This window comes from Cotesia typhae, unplaced genomic scaffold (genome assembly GCF_013202065.1).
Source record: "Cotesia typhae breed Kobodo isofemale line unplaced genomic scaffold, CoteBio_Ctyphae contig_4, whole genome shotgun sequence".
Taxonomy (NCBI): domain Eukaryota; kingdom Metazoa; phylum Arthropoda; class Insecta; order Hymenoptera; family Braconidae; genus Cotesia; species Cotesia typhae.
In genome coordinates, this window is record NW_027423748.1 from 5,019,449 (window position 1) to 5,037,798 (window position 18,350).

Here is an 18,350-nt window from a genome sequence, read left to right on the forward strand (position 1 = left end):
TATGAAATCTTATAATTTTTTCGAGTCTTAAGTATCTTATTAAAAATTATTATAAGTCGCATTTATTTGAAAAAATGAATTAATTTACAATATATTCATGCGCGCTCTTATTTTCAAAACTGATCTTTGATCATAACCACACATCTTTCATATCATTTGTCATGGCTTAACATTTCATTGATAATAAAAGTTATGTATCTGCGAATATTAGTTGCAGTGATAGTTAATAAATTTGTATTAACACACATAAAATCTAGAGTTTCCTAATATCAATATTAAGCACAACGTAAAAACATCAACAAGATTCAAATGTTGACAAGATGACAAGATAAATATAAAACATTATACTTTCACGGATTATTTAATGAGCAGTATTCACTATTTGATAGAGCAAAGTATACTTTGACCCGAGATATCTGTTTTTTTCGCATTTATTTGAAAAAAAAAAATTTTAAATGGCTCGATATTCATGTTGATAGCTGGAAAAAGCAACAAATAGATTCAACCTCTAAAAGCCTGAATATTCGCAATTTTTAATACATAAAATGGTAGAACAAGAAGAATTTAATTCAATTTTTGATCGATAATATTTTGAAAGGAAACGAAAATAAAATTGTTAAAAAAAAAAATTATTCTGCTCAAATCTATGCTCTAACTATTTTTATTATTATACCCTTATTATTTCACGAAATCAAGATATTTTGCATATTATTTAATGGAGATTAATTCCATACTTTTCAAAAATAGATTTAGTGCAATAGAAACGAAAAAAAAAACATGAAAATTGTTAAAAAAAATTTCTCGTCCGTCAAAAATGAAACCCGTAAACACTGTAACTTGCTAAAAAATCCATTAATTGAGTCACATTTTTTTTTTTAATTCTTTGAAAGAATTGCAGGTCCCTTATCACGAATGTTTACATAACTGAGTGTTGTTTAACCGCAATTAATAAAATAAAAATACCAGAAGACTATATCGACATGTATCATCAACATTTATCCCACTAGGGGTGACATATTTTTTTTTCTCACTTTCATTTTATAATTAAATGAGCTTTATGAGCCGTGCACTTTTGGATTTCACAAATTTTTTCGACTTTACATAGTGTTAAGAATCTCTTTGTCACTCAATAAAAATTTAATTCAGAGTATGTGAAAAATATATGGTGTCATTGTTAATTTATGAAATAAATCAGGATGTGATAAAAGTCTGTCTCACTTTTCTCTAAAATTGTCTTGTCTTTGGCGGCTCAATCTTTCATCAGTCATAAAAGATCAAATTCATGGTAGATATAAGATTTATTTGGCAACTGCTTAATTGCTAATACCGATTATTGATTAATATTTGTTGATTAATATTACAATAAAAATCCTTTATTTATTTTTACACAATATTTGCTGTTTTTATAATATACCTATGCTCATCTTTATCTAGTATCTTTTGAAAACTGTAGATAATTGTAACGTTAATAAGCATAAAATATAAAAAAAGTCTAGAAGCTTCAACTTATTAATTTGTAAAAACATTTTTCAGATCACTCCTTGGGGAGAATGGACACCTTGGTCTAAATGGTCTCCATGTACGAGGTAAGGATAGTTACATGAAAATAAATATTATAAATTCTTTAAAAAATATTATATATTTCGAGCATGAATAATTCGAACTGTCACAACAATTACAGGAGTTGTGGAGGAGGTTTGTCACGACAGCAGAGAAGATGTAAACGGAAACCATGCAAAGGAAAATCTACTGTAAAGTTCAAAATATGCAACAACCAGGTTAGTTACAATTATCACATTTAAATTATGAACACAGACGAATACAGTTTGCAGTAACTATTGCACCTTAGAGTTAACTCTTGTCTTCTGTCATGAAAAGGTCTTAGAGGTTTATGCGTACACTTGTTCGTCGTAACTATAATTGTCGTAGAGTTGACAATTAATTGGTGGTCATTAGTTATTTAACCGGTTGAACTTAAAATAATTTTCCGTGTTACTTGAAAAATTAAGATAGAAAATAAGTTCTAATTATATTTTAAACCGCTTGTTAATTATCTTTAAGAATTAAATAATTGAGATAAAAAATATTTCCAAGTACTTTTTAAAGAATTTTTCTATAAAAAACATATTTTATTAAAAATTTGTATGCATAATAGGTTAATTCTACACGGAAATTAACCGTTATTTGACTTCATTTGACCACATAAAATTTTTGAAGTTACCTTTAGAGGTATTTTAACTTTAGTGACATTCACATAGCTGCTATTACTGTTTGAAATTGTATTATTGGTTATATAGTTGTTGAATTGTAACATTCAAATAATAAATACCTCAAATTTATTGTTAAAATCACGATTGTATTATTTGAAATAATAGTTATGATCGATTGATTATTTATTATCATTCATTTTTTTCCATAAAGATCTAAGTAAAAAAATAAATATCTTGTAGTATAATTTGTAGCTTATTTAATCATATATACTATGAATTTAACAGATTTAAGACCTTACGTAAAGTACATTATTTTAAAGTTATTTGAAGATAAGTCTGTAAAAGTAGGTAACTTATATGTTTTGTATTTTTTTTTCATTTCAAACGCTGTAAAAAAATTAAGAAAAATAATCAAGAAAATAAGTAACTTAGTACAAATAAAAATCAACTTTTGAAATTAATTCAATAAAATTTAGTTATTACTTATGGTTTCAAAGTTATTTGAAAAAAATTCAAGAAATGTTTATTTTCATGATAGTCCAAAAATTTTTCCAACTCACTCTACTATCAAATTAGTTATTTTTAGAACCTAATATTTTAACTAGATATATCGAAATTTCCAATGCACAAATTTTCTAATAGCAAATATTTTTATCCAAATTTTCATTTTGTCCGTAAGGATTTACGCCAATTGAGCAGTATATCACCTGCCAAATTTAAATCAAACTCCTAACTTTCTAACTAATAACGGACCAATTTGACTTATCGTCAAACTTAATCTGGATATTCGCCGGTATATAATAAATGCACCTTTTCAACAAGATCCATTGAAAATTGCGGGACCAATTGTGATGAATAGACCAGTTTCATCGCATGCATACATATATACGTAAAATTTTAAGCGGATGTAATTTTTCGACAAAAAATAGCATATTGATAAAAAAACATTGCAGAAAAATTTTCCGTGAATTGAAATCGGATCCTCTGCAATAAACTGATTTCTAAAAGGGTCTATTAAAATATAGTTTGTACCCGCATCAAAACTATTTTATTTGATAAAAAAAGTGGACACTGGTATGACAGAGGACTTTACTACTTGAACAGACTATAATGTTTCTAGTGCATTATTCACATACGTACACGTCCAAATGACAACTGTAGGGATGATAGTAAACACTCTGCAGATACGAGAATCCCTGTGGGTATATAGAGATGCAGGTGACCCGACCCACATTCGGATTTGGCACGAATTTTGGCGTTTAAGCTTAGATATATTGCTTCCCATCAACACAGCTCCACAAGTACTTGTTATCACTTGACATTCATTTTTCATGCAATTTGAACTTTTTAATAAATTAAACTTTAATTAATTTTTTCAATAATTAAATCTTGTGATGGTTATCGTTGAAGTAGTGTTATTTTTTCATTTAAACGTTTGCTTCGATACGAGATACTTTTGACGATTAACTTCTGACATTACACTACTTTCAAGTACTTTTAGGTCTAGATGTTGAGTTTTCCCATAGGAAACTCCCAGAACCTGTCTATTATACTGAAGAAATTCTTAGTGCAACCCACCAACTATAGTTTCCGCAAACTTTAGTCGTTATACAGTTGTATTATTGTTGTAGAATTTGATATTCTCAATTGTTGACGGAGAGAAAACACTTTTTTATACAGTAAATGTATGTAATAAAATATTTATTATGTAAACAAACTTTTATTATCATTTTATAGTAAGAACTGGAGTTTATTATAAAAATAAAAATTATAAAAGTATTTTGAACAATATCTAAAATAATATTCATTTGTTACATAATTATGTTAAAGTAAATATTTTCTTAAGTTTTAACATTTTTATCATTAAATTAAAAATTCAAAAAGTGAGATAGGATTCGAGAATTTGAGCTGCTTACTCACAGGGATTACATTCAGTATTTGTCCACGGATGTGAATCCTTTTATTAAATGCGATTATACAGTGGTCTCGTGGGAAAATAACTGTTAGCTTAAAATAATCAAGACAAACAACAACCAAAAGGGATCTAAATGTATAAAATATTATAATTATTTTTAACATTTCGTCAAAATTTCTAAGCGATTATTTTTATTGAAAAACCCCATGTATTTTAAAATAAATTAAATTACACAGTGAAAGTTTTTCGTCATTTCGTGAAAAAAAATTGTGTTGAATGTTCAACTTTTGTGTGTTGAATCAACACAATTGTACCGAATTAGGTCTACACCACTTTAACTATTATTTTTTTTTTTTTTTTAAATAACTTCTGAACACAATGACTGATTGAATTTCTGTGAAATGTATCTGAAAGCTCATTGAGTAAGCTTCAATTTCTGTATCTACTTATTTTTCTAGCCCATAAATTACCTATTCTTCATCAATTTGAAAAAATTTTCTTACTACATTAGTTTTAACGATTCTGCAATTTATTGATAGCTCTCAAAAACCTACTTCCATTACGATAATTTAAAATAAGGTCTCGAGATATTCCTAAAGGAATATTAATAAATATAATCAGAGTTAAAATCAATTCAACACAATATAAGCGTCCGATTTTTATAGCACAGGATGGAAAATGAAATGTACAGAGTCATCGAGACAATAATTTCTCGGTTGAACTATAAATTCCAAGTTAAAATCCTACCGGATGGGATTTAGTCCGTGGTATACCCCAACTCTACCTCCACTTCCGTTTATACTTTCGTTATATATATAGCCCTGTATACATATCTACTAATATCTCTGCAGCAATTTTATGACTGTGTAAAAGTCCTCTCGAACCCAATAGGTACGCTGTGATTAAAATTATCACAGTAAATTTAAATATTTTTTTTTTTTACGAGATCCGAGTTGTTGTATGGCAATAATCTTATTTACAAGATACTAAAATATTTCACATTTCATACTCATGTTTTTTTATTTCAAAAATTAAAACTGTTATTTTCAATAAATTAAAACTGCGGGAGGTATCGATTTCGATGATAAAGTTTTATATTATTTCAGAATTTTTTTACAACCACTAAAATCAATAACATTGTTACTTATTGTTACTCTTTATCCGCGTATGAAACAGAACTATACCATCAATTATCGTTTCCTCGAATTTCACTTTGTTTTATGGCCAAGTGATATTTTTATTTTGTATGTACTTGGCAATTTTTTCGATACAATAAAAATTGATTTCCATTTAGTGCTTCATTTTCAATATTCCCTCTCGGAAAAAATAATAGTAATTAAAAAGTGCGTCTGTGTATATGAATCGTTGATATCTTACTAGTCAAGTAATTAAAATCGATCAAGAATATCCAAAAAAACTTTAACTTTACTTCGTAAAAGCTCTAAATTTTTACGACGCTAAAACTGATAGAAATTTAATGATTATTTTAATAAATAAATTATAACAAAAAAATTACACATGTAGAAATTGTTAGACACTATCATTCCAAACTTTTTTCAATAATTTTATTAGAGTACTAATTTATTATTAAACAAAACCGAAAAACATTCAAAAGTCCGCTGATTTAAATATCATCTAAATTTACGTAATTGATCGGTATAAGATAAAGTACCAAGTACTTGACTGAAAATAAAAATATCTTGAACCAAGTAAAACTTACTTAAACCAAGAAAAATTTCTTAGTTTAAAAATTTTTCTACTTATGTCAAGAAGATAAAGATCTTCAAAATTATTTACTTGATTCAAGTAATTTTTTTTGTGTTGAACACTACAAAAACAGGAATTAGATAATATAAAAATGTGTGTGTGTTAAAAATTCTTAAAAACAAAAATTTCTGAATAATGTCTTGGGTCAAGCATTTGACCAATTATTTGACCAATTACATTATGAATAAATTGGTTTCACATATATTTCATCACAATTTTAAGTTGAGATTGTAAATTATCCTTGGTCAAAATACCATGACTTAGTAAAAAAACAATTTAGTAATTTAAAACAAGTTAACCGTTTAACCATATAATTTTAAGCTTATGTACACAGATATATTGAAAATGAGGAATAATTTGCTTTAATAATGCTCTATACGAACTCGCAAATGCACTGCGCACTTAGTTACTTGGTAAAATTTACACAATTATTATTTGGCTGAGTTTAAGAGAATGTAATCACTGACTTCTGGTTACTAATATTTGTTGCCGGAAACGAATTGCTTTTTGTGTAAGAAAAAGAAATAAAAAGTTTGGAAAATCCAAAAGTGTATGCCTCATAATCTCGTTTTCCGAAGTAAAATTGATTAAAATAAAATACAAATATTTTTAAATCTTTCGCGCCATTGTCCACCCAGAAAAGAAAGGTACTGTGCATGTGTTGAAAATGAATCTTACTTACATACACAGTAAAAAATTTTGCGTCATTACATCAAAAAATTTTGTGTTAAAAATTTTGATGTTAAATATTTAACACTTTTTTTGTGTTGATTTAGCACAATAAATGTTAAATTTACACAGGAAAATGTTAAATATTTAACACAAAAATTTTTAACACAAAGTTTTTTAACGCAATGATGCAAAATTTTTTACTGCGTAGATATAGATATACAAACGATAAATGGATTTTAGTTTATTGCTAATTATAATTATGCTACATTGAATTAGACGGTGATCTGCGAAAGGACTTAGTTTTGGAATATACAGAAGCGTATAAAAAAAATGGACTTGATCAGTTAAATTTTTCGGCAGTTATCGTGATCACGCTAGTTTTCATACATACGAACGTCCCCGAAATGATTTTTTTTAATTATTTAAAAAGCAAAATGTATTTTAAAATGTTATAAGTGTTGAAACTAGTGTTTTTCCATGACATTTATGTGTAAATATTATTTTACAAGTGCAATATAAAATAAATAGAGACAATTTCAGTTAAAAAAATCACTTAATTTTAGTGAAGCGAGAATAGAGCACTACCTTATCCGCTTCGCTTATGAGAAGTGCAAAAATAATAAATGTGCAAAACCTGTAATGAAATAATGATATTGATACATACCGTTTCTGCATAATATATAATTGCGGTATTGATGAGAAATCAATAGTTATAAAGAGGTTAAATGTAATTCACATGCACTGTAAAAAATTTGCGGAGTGAACGCGGAGTAAACGCGGAGTGAACGCGGAGTGAATGATTTTTAATTGATTTACTCCCAGCGGGAGTGATCTTTACTCCGAGAAGGAGTTAATTTTTATTAATAATAAAATTCACTCCGCATTCACTCCCAAAATAAATGAATTTAGAAATAAATAAATTTTTGTAAAGAAAATATTTTTATAAACCCTTTTTATATTTAATTATTAAAAATTTAATTTATTTTTAATAATATTTAATTTTAATTATTATTATAATGTTTTTATATTTTTTTTTCATAAATTAATTATAATTAGATAAAATTTTGCTTTATTAAATAATGATTTTTGTTAGAATTGCACTATACTTTTTTAACTATTGACGTTGTTAAAGATATACGCTCATCCCGCTGTTACACTCGTTAAGAGCTTTCATTTCAGTACCCACATGCATTTTGATATATTTTTCATATATACATATATATGATTTATAAATATATTAAAAATTGATGTGGGTACTCAAATGAAAGGTCTTGGTGAGTGTAACATCGGGATGAGCTTATATCTTTAAAAATATTATTAGTTGACAAGATACAATGTCATTTCTTAACTATTGACATTTTCAAAGATATAAGCTCATCCTGATGTTACACTCATTAAGAGCTTTCATTTGAGTACCCACATGCATTTTTGATATATTTTTCATATATACATATATAATATATATAAATATATGAAAAATTGATGTGGGTTATATCTTTAAAAATGTTAATAGCTCACGAGATGCAAGGTCATTTCTTAATTATGTATCGAGAGATAGAGTATTTTCGACTGCAGTCTAAATAGTAAATACTTATCATAATAAATTGGCTATTGGTGAGAATAATATGAAACCATGAAAAGGCACAACTCCAAGTCAAGACTTTTCCAACGATACCAAATTTAACCATAAAAACCCATTTCATCATATAAATACACTGGCCACAAAATTTTACTTATTCTTTTAATAATATAGATTATTATTATTATTATTATTATTATTATTATTTGTTATTAATTGCTCAGGGGGGTTTTCCCCGGAGTCCGACTCTCCGAGGGCCCAGCCTGAGCGCCATCCATTACTGCTGCACCACTCCGCACAACAAGGCGGTTAGTGAGTGCAGCAGGCCAAATTCATTTGTCTAAGTAGACGCAGGAATCCCAAAATGACAGCCTTTTTCATCCGCACTGCTAGAGACACGGCTGCTGAACTGCAAGCCGGTATCTTCGCAAGTGAAGACACAAAAGACTGTTTCATCCCTCCAAGGACGCCGACAACCAAAACGACGAGCTTGACACGGTAACCTGGGTAGAGTTTGCCAATTTCAAACAGGAGATCCTGATATATCTGGTGTTTGTGCTCTTCTTTGGCCGAGATATTGTATTCGGCTGGGGCCGAAAACTCAATGACATAAATGTCACGAGTAGCCTTGTCGAAGAGCACAATATCAGGTTTGTTGTGGTCAATCCGCCGGGTTGTTGCGAATGGTATGTTCCAATAAATTTTGGAACTGTCATTCTCAACAACCTGCGGAATATCTCCTGGCAAATAAGGCAGCACTGGTCTCTCATCGATACCGTAGCTATATCTGAGATGATAATAGAGTACTCGCAGGGCAGCATTGTGACGCTGTATGTAGGCACCTCTTGCCAGCACAGGACATGCCGACAAAAGGTGCATCAGCGTCTCCGGATGTTGTTTACACGTCCGACAGGACGTGTCCGGAAGCTGCGCCTGGAGCACCTTGCTACGGTATTCGAGAGTGTTGATAACACCATCTTGGCAGGCAAATATAAACCCTTCGGTCTCGGACATCAGGCCAGCTGACTTCAAGAAGGAGAATGTCAGCTGGGTGGACAAGCCATGGTCACGAACGTGTTTGAAATACACGCTGTGCATGGACTTGTCCATGTGTTCACCGAGGAGTTTTATTATTATTATTATTATTATTATTATTATTATTATTTTGTTATTAAATGCTCAGGGGGGTTATCCCCGGAGTCCGATTCTCCGAGGGCCCAGCCTGAGCTCCATCCGTTACTGCTGGACCACTCCGCACAACAAGGCGGTTAGTGATCACAGCAGGCCAAAGTCATTTCCCTTAAGAGACGGAGAGAACCAAGTAAAACAGCCTTCTGCATCCTAACTGCCAAGAACTCAGCTTTTGATGAGCAAGCTGGAACTTTGGCAAGTGAGGATACAAAAGACTGTTTCATCCCTCCTAGGACGCCAACAATCAGGACGACAAGCTTGACACGGTAACCTGGGTAAAGTTTGCCAATTTCAAACAGGAGATCCTGATATATTTGTCTTTTGTGCTCTTCTTTGGCTGAGATGTTGTATTCAGCCGGGGCCGAGAACTCAATGACATAAATGTCACGAGTGGCCTTGTCGAAGAGCACAATATCAGGTTTGTTGTGATCTATCCGCCGGGTTGTTGCAAATGGCATGTTCCAATAAATTTTGCAACTGTCATTCTCAACAACCTGGGGAATATCTCCTGGCAAATAAGGCAGCACTGGTGTCACGTCAATACCGTAGCAATGACGAAGATAGTAGTACAGTACTCTCAGGGCAGCATTGTGACGCTGGATATATGCACCTCTCGCCAGCACTGGACATGCCGACAAAAGGTGCATAAGCGTCTCCGGATGTTGTCTACACCTCCTACAGGACGTGTCCGGAAGCTGCACCTGGAGCACCTTGCTACGGTACTCAAGAGTGTTAATGACACCATCTTGGCAGGCAAATATGAACCCTTCAGTCTCGGACATCAGGCCCGCTGACTTTAAGAAGGAAAACGTCAGCTGGATGGACAAGCCATGATCACGCACGTGTTTAAAGAACACGCTGTGCATGGACTTGTCCATCAGTTCGCCAAGGAGTAGTTTTTCCTCGGCGTTCCTGATGACGCTCTTAAATTCCTCCTTTCGGAGTTCCATAAGAGCGTTTATTTCTCCAAGACCAAGGGTTCTTGCCGCATATATTGCTGCCTTATACAAGAATGACCCCTTATGCGCATTTTCATGTTTATGTACAATTTGCATAAGAAAGTCATCCTCGTCTGCAGTGAAATTGACAACTTCGTGAGTTAAACCCAGGACCAAACGGTCGTGAAGCCGCTCCAAACTCTGCAAACCTCTCCCACCGATGGACCGGGAGAGGTATAATCTGGCGACTGATGAATTGGGGTGCATGCTCCGATTCATATTAATGATCTTACGGGTTTTGATGTCGAGATCTCGTAAATCCTTTCGGGTCCATTTCAGGACACCGAAAGAGTATAGTAAGACTGGGACAGCGAGCATGTTAGTAGCTGAGACTTTGTTTTTGCCGGAAAGTTCGGAGGACCAAATTTTCCGGAGTCTCCTAACATACTCGCTCTGGAGAGTTGTTCGGACTTCAGAGACCGCATGCATGCGGTGCTCTTCCATTCCTAGATATCTATACAACTCCCCGGCGTCTAATTGGCTTAAGACGCTCCCATCCACTAATTCGACATCATCACCAGTATCAGAGCACTTACCCCTCGCCAGATGTACGACCGCACACTTGTCCAACCCAAAAGACATTCCGACATCTCGTGTGTACTCTGCTACGATGTTGAGGGCCGCTTGTAGATGATCTTTATCAGCGCTATACAACTTCAGATCATCCATGTAAAGCAGATGGGTAATCGAATAGTTTCGATCACCCGGAGGCCCCACAGAGTACCCATGAGTTTTACGGAGAACAACAGATATAGGCAGCAGTGAAATGCAAAACAGCAGAGGGCTCAAGGAATCGCCTTGAAGACCCCTCGTTTGTACTCTACAACTCCGGTTACGTGCAATGCGTTTCCACTTCCAATGTGAAATCGCGTTCGCCAGAGCTGCATTGTACGCCGAATACATTCCACTATTTCGGGATTGACTCCCAGGCATTTGAGTAGATATAAAATCAACTCATGTGGAGTTGAGTCAAATGCCTTGCGATAGTCAATCCAAGCCATTGACAGGTTGCGTTGATAGTAGATCGCATCTTGTAAGACGCATCGATCCACTATCAGGTTCTCCTTGCAACCTGACAGGCCTCTCTTTACTGCCACGTTGTTCATATATCTGTTGCCATACAGGCTCTATCTGCTGCAAGATACGGTTATTTAAAATTTTTGTAAAAATTTTATAAACCGCATTCAAGCAGGTGATAGGCCTGAAATTCTTAGGGTCAGACAAGTCACCTTTTTTAGGTATCAGTACAGTTCGCCCTTCTACAAGCCAGTCCGGAATCGGATCGTCAGCTCTAATGTATGATGTAAATATGCGGGCCAGATGGAGGTGGGTAGAAGTAAACTTCTTCCACCAAAAGACATTAATGCCGTCTGGTCCCGGGGCAGCCCAATTTTTGCTGCCATTTAGAGCTGAACGAACTTCATCCACACTGACTGCAGGGCTTCTTCATCAGCATTCTGTCGACGGTGTTCCCGACAGAATACTTTGAAGTCGTGCAGAGCTGGAGTGTTGGCGTTCACGTTTGGTTGATCTCCATACAACTCAGTCCAAAAAGCTTCCACCCGCTCAGGTGTTGGATAATTCCCGGTAACATCGGTCTTTGGTGTCAGAAACCGTGAAGGGCTGGATCGAAACAACGAGTTGTCGACCAACCGCTTCAGCCTTTTCTCTAATGACTTTTTAGCAGCCACTAGAGCCCGCAATTTATTAAGACACTCTTCCTTGATGACATGAAGAGTACTCTTGTTCAGTGTGTGATGACGCCACCGAAGTTCAGCAGCAATGCGCCGAATTCGGGGCGTGTATGGTGTTTGAGTTGTGTCGTACTCAATCACACACTGAATGCGGGAGACCTGTTTCGGGACATGTCAATTTTCAAGCCAAGTTGTGAGATGCGCTGTTTCAACCTTGCCTCGATCGAGAGACATTGTCTCTCTCTCGGAAAAGCCGAAACTGCTGCACCATACACAACCTGGCTCACAGTGAGCAGGGTGGAATCCTCCAGGATGTTTGCACGGAGATCTTCGTTTACCGCGTCAAGCTGTTGTTGGGAGTAAGTTATCTTTTTAGATATACTTACTTGCCGTCCTACAAAGGGATTGTTGTTGTCCAAGGAGGAACGGCGTCGCTCTTGGTGTAGTTGCGCCGGAAAGGAAAGTCTATTAGACTGCCTTCTATCCGGCACAAGCGATCTTCTATTTCGCCGAAGATGAGCGGCATAATTACGCAGGTGTTTGGGCGTAAAATGCGCTAGCTCCGGATGCATATCACTCCAAAGAGTGTGCATCCGGGCCATATAGCCGCTCACCCCCGGCTCGCTACGTTGGTAGCACACCAAGAGATCGACTCTCAGTTCCTCCGTCCACTTAAAGTAAGTCCTTAAGGCGCCAGGGTCGTCATCATTCATCGGGTCCGGCGTGCTCCTCCCACCTGATGAATGGTCCTCATCCGAAAAGGACCGGTTGTGGGGAGCACTTCTGAGTTGGTATCTTGTGGTAACTCAGTTATTTCCATGCAGTGGGTAGTTGGCCCACTGCACGGGCTACGTCGTTCGCCTACAGACCTGATGTTATGGTCTGCGTTTCCCGCGATGCGCCGCTTGGAGGCCACGTAGCAAGCATCGCTTATTATTATTATTATTATTATTATTATTATTATTATTATTATTATTATTATTATTATTATTATTATTATTATTATTATTATTATTTGTTGATTTATAATAAATCATTTATAGTAAATTAATTTTGAGATTTTTTTGTAGAACGAAAATTCATCCTTATTTTATTTTTTTTAAAAACTCCGAACGCGGATGTTTTTCGGAGTGAAATCCGGAATCACTCCGCAAACAAAAACTCCGGATTCACTACCTACGCGGAGTGATTAATTACTTCACTCCGGAACTCCGAGTGATGGGAGTGAAATTCACTCCCGATTCACTCCGGATTTTTTACAGTGTGGGTTAGAATACGTGCATGTTTTTCAAAATGACATTATTGATTAACGGAATATCTATTGACCGTACGGTAATAGCTGATAAGTGTGCTACATAAATAAACAAAATTATTGGTGATCAATGTTCCGAGAAGTTAATTAGTGAAATTAATAAATTAAACAAACATACTAAATGAATTCCCTTTGAGCACTAAATTTTTTTTTTTGATGAAATAAATTATGTCATTTATTTTTAATCAAAACTTGATAGCTTATTTATATTTCAATCAAGAGACGAAATCTTGCATTAAAAGATAAAAAAGTTTAATCATATTTCTGAATAGCGTTAAAGGGTGAGTTATGAATTAATTCAGAGTTATATAATGTATTTTCATTTATTTAATGAATCAAAAAAATGTTCTATAACTCTGCACTCGACTCGGCGTTTGTCAACAGATTTTTTGTTAATACTAATTTTTGATTGCTTTATATTTTACCTTACTAAATAAATTGAGGTCCGCACATTTCTATCAAGAGTATCACAAGAGTGGTCTTAAGTAGGCAGCTATAAGATTTAATCTTATGAATAGCTAATCGTTTCAAGTGATCTACTGACAAACATTAAGTAGATTTTTATCAAATTAAGACAAAATGTAAATATAAGTTTTAAAAATCGTACGATATGACTATACTGAAATTTTATTGAACTTATAGTTAAGAGGTCACATGGGTTTCACGGTTTCAAGAAATCAATTTTTTTTTTTCTTATTAAATTCTACAACATCTCCAGAATATTGTCCTAAAGTTTCAAATCGATCCGAATAATAATTTCAAAGATACAGTTTTAAAAAATTGCGCGCTCAAGGCGCTGTTGTATTATCACTCAAAACTTTAAAACCGTTTTTCTCAAAACTATATTTTCAAAGACGATACTCAAGATTTCTCGAGAACTACTCAACCGATCTTGATGAAATTTTAGACAAGTCTTTGAGATATAATTTACAAGGTCTTGAAAGAAAGATTTTTGTTTTCAATTACAACTATTTAAAAAAAAAAATGCCGCGAAATTTTTAATTTTTTTGTAAAAACCTCTAACAAAAATCCAATTTTTAATTTTTTGGTAATAAACTCATCCAAAAATCCAGTAAAAAGTTTGAATAAAATATTTCATTTTTTCTATAAAAAAAAAATTGTTGAAAATAGGCCATTTTTTCCCGGAGATAACTTATGTAACCCCTTAGTGATTAACAAAATTTTTCAATGAAAAAATCTCGTTTGTAGCCGAAAATCCCTTCTGAAAAAGTTATTAAAAGAGAAACATATTCACAAATATGAAATTTATTAATTTCTTCCTAAGAAAAAAAAAATTTGGAAAACGGTTGACCCTGAAGGTCTTTTCTGGAACTTTATAAACTCTCCGAGCTCAAAAACACAACTTTTACATCATATCTCCAGAACGGTTTGACCGTTTTACTTGAAGTTTATATGGTAGACTCAACACATGTACGTGAAGGGAGTGATCTAAAACCATCCAAATATTAGAAGTATTTGAATATTTTGTAACGAAAAAATCAATAAATTTAGAACTTTTTTTCAGAAATTTACAAAAAAATTTAACTTTAAATATTTTTAAATGATTCTAGTTCATTTGATGTATTCAATTAAGATTACAGATTAAAACTTTATTTTTTTTTTTTCACCATCGACATGGTTAGTGTTTTTATAAAAATAATGTTTACTCTCATATTATCATAAAAATAGAATAATTTTTATAACACCCAAATTATTTATAAAAGATTGGGACTCTCGATGACATAGAAATATTTCTACAAACGTATAGGAGTCAGCATAAAATTCAAGAATCAATCCCGTGGTGTAATCATAGTACAGTGTAGAAAAAAATTTTTTTTGTAATGGAAATTCATCTTAAATACACGACAGAAGTGAAATTTATCGTTTTTAATACTGTATGACAATAAGGGTTGGGCTTTTTTATTGTAATTTATGTTCTACGAATTCAAATGAGAGAAATTTGAATAAATAAGCGATTAATACTTTCATAATTTGTTGATAAATAATATCATCTAATATTCTATCAAAATACATTTCTTCAAACGTGTAAGTTCTCGTTTTATACTTCACTTCACTTAACAAATATACACACGTTTCTACTATCGAAGATCCTGAAGCGGTACAGAAAAATATAGGAAAAGTTGCAAAGACCACTTTGCAGTATAAGAACATTCGCAAAAGGTGTGCGCATGAGTGTGTTTAGGTTCAAGATATAGCGTAACAACTTGAACGATCATAAAAAAGAATGTTAGATGTTTATAAAAATAATGGCTAATGAAAACACGACTTTTACCTCTGTATCTCTCAGTTTTTTTTTTTCTTTTTAAATAGTATATCATCTCCTACTTGACCCTTTCATGCAATCGGGTAAAATTGCCGTTTAAGTATCGTTTCGTATCGTCAATTTATTTTTATATCAATTAATATTTTTCTACATGCGAAAAATGAAACGTGAAAAATGTATCAATTAAAGTATACAGTTAAAGTGAGTTATAAAATATAAAAAAACACTTGACTAATTATTGTTGATCTAGTAGAAATGATTTTTTTAATTGCTCAGAATCTGCATTAAAAGGTCATGGAAGATGAACGTAGGCAAGCGCTGATGTACCAAACTGATTTGGTTCTTATACGATAAATATATATATATATATATATATAGAATACTGAAAGTCGACACGCCGTCGCGATTAACCTGGATTCTAACTAAATCCCCAGGCACCGTTACGGTTGATAGCCTCATACGAATTACGCCCCAAAGGTTGAGGGTCCAAAGCTAGGACACGATGAACAAGAAGATAGAATAGCAGAAAATAAAAGATAAAAATAAAAAGTAGTACCAAGAAATAGCTACTGATGAAATGACCACCGGGCTAGCAAGTATGCTTGTTGCTTTTGTCTCTTTTATTATTGTGGGTATGTACACACCACCACTTCAATAAAAGTCTTAGTATCCTCCTCTCTGGATAACAAATAATCGCTGTAGTTTTACTGCCGCATATAAAAAAATAAGAATATTACTCGATTAGATCTATGGATTTTATATCTGTTTATAGCTTGTCAAACAATAAAGATGAAAATGAAATAGACGGAAAGTTTTAGGTACATTGTTTCTTTTTAGCATGACAGTATACAAGGATATTGTACTAACTATTGTCTAACTTAGTTTGCCTTTAGTTTTTTAAAGTTAAATGTTATCTTTGATAAATTTTTCCAAGCTAGATTTTCTTGATTGACTTTGTACAAACTTTCGATGAAAATTTATCACCCACCTATGTGTGTATATAGGCTTAGATCATAACGTTTACATTGTCCATTGTTCGCGGATCAAGTACTTGTTTGGGTTGGGAAGAGGAAGGTTGTGTCAGCTGGGTTAGGTATTAGAATACCTGGTAGATGAGAATTAGACGCTAATTTAGTTCACTATTGGACTATGTTTTCATTGAACTGGATGTATCTCTGTTTATATTGAATGCTGACAATTAAACGTATCTCGTTGATTGTCTAACGAGCATTAGTTCTAATGTTTGCTGTCTATAAATATCTCTTTACAGATACATCAAATTATTATGTTCTCGTAAATGTATCAATATATCAAATATCACCTTATGACCTTTATTTCATCCAGTAATACTAACATCACGTGTTTCATTACAGTTTAACGCACATTAGGGATTAGGACAGTAATTTTCATTTTTGTATTCTGCTTGTCTATTATTATTCTCAGGTTGTAAATTTTTATGGAAAAAAAAGATAAATTCTTGATTTGATTCATGGATGAGTTCGGTAAGCTCGAAAATATATGAAAAAAGTATCGAAAATTAATAAGTGCAAGCATCACACATTGATTCTACTAGAAATAAAAAAAATATTGAAATTTCAGAATAGTATATTACACCCCTTGAGAAGGAAAATAAGAAAAGCCTCAGCCAAAATGTAATTGTTGGCCGAGGCGAAGCCGAGGTCGAAAAACATATGATCTGAGGTTTTTGTTTTTACTTTTCAAGGGCTGTATACTATTTCATACACAGAAAAAAAAATTACCTTGATTCAAGAGAAAACTTCTTGAACCAAGAAAATAATTTTAAAGAGTTTTATTGTCTTGAATGAAGACGAAAAATTTTTAAATCAAGTAAAAATTACTTAAACCAAGAAGAATTTCTTAGTCTAAGAATTTTTCTATTCATATCGAGAAGATAAAGTTGATCAAAATTATTTACTTGATTCAAATAAATTAAAAAAAAAAATAGTTTGATATCTGCACTTGATATCTAATCTTTTTTCAAAACAAAAGCATAAATTCAAAATTTCGGTTACATATGTGGTAAAAAATAGTCAAGACGCCAAGTAAAAAAATAGGATATCTCAATCCGCGTGTTTGCTACTCTCGCTCTTTTGGCTTAGGAGAAAGAATATAAATTCAACAAAATTTAACTCAATCTATTACACAAAGTTTTGTAATGAATTAGTTAGCATATCTTGAGTAATGTTTTTGAGTTTTTTAAATACGCTTTTATGTGATAGATAATATGAATTATTTTAGTAAAGTAAACTTATTTTGGGGTTTTATAGTTAGCAGATTACAGTGTAATTTCTGCAGGTTAATTATAGCTTATAGAATATGATACTTGGATACAATTTCAAGTACTACTATTACTGTCTAAATAATACATTTATGATGTTACGAGTAGAGTCTTTACGTGAGTATCTAATAACAATTATTGAAATTATGTAATTATTACATTGATATCAAATGAGTTCACTTATTTAATATTTCCCTCTTTGACTATTGTGAAAGTGGTTGATAAGTTGTTTAAAGAAAGTAATAAAAATGATTAAAATATAGTGTTATATATCCTTGATTACAATAAACTTATCATAAAAATTCAACGATCCATGAAGAATGAATACTCGAGGCCTTATTTTTAAATTTAAAGAACTAATAGTACAATTTTGTTATAACTGATTGTGAACTTAGCATTCTTTGGTCGGATTGTTTCTTTTTTATCCAC

At 32.5% G+C, this 18,350-nt stretch overlaps 1 protein-coding gene across 2 annotated transcripts in view; it reads left to right on the forward strand.

Annotated features, from left to right (window-relative positions):
• Nolo (ADAMTS-like no long nerve cord) overlaps nt 1-18,350 on the forward strand; it is a 163,575-nt gene that overhangs the window by 117,856 nt on the left and 27,369 nt on the right. For both annotated transcript variants that reach the window (XM_074242506.1, XM_074242505.1), the window contains exons 4-5: nt 1,534-1,586; nt 1,682-1,778. In XM_074242506.1, coding sequence (XP_074098607.1) covers nt 1,534-1,586; nt 1,682-1,778 — 150 coding nt within the window. The remainder of the gene's footprint in view (nt 1-1,533; nt 1,587-1,681; nt 1,779-18,350) is intronic.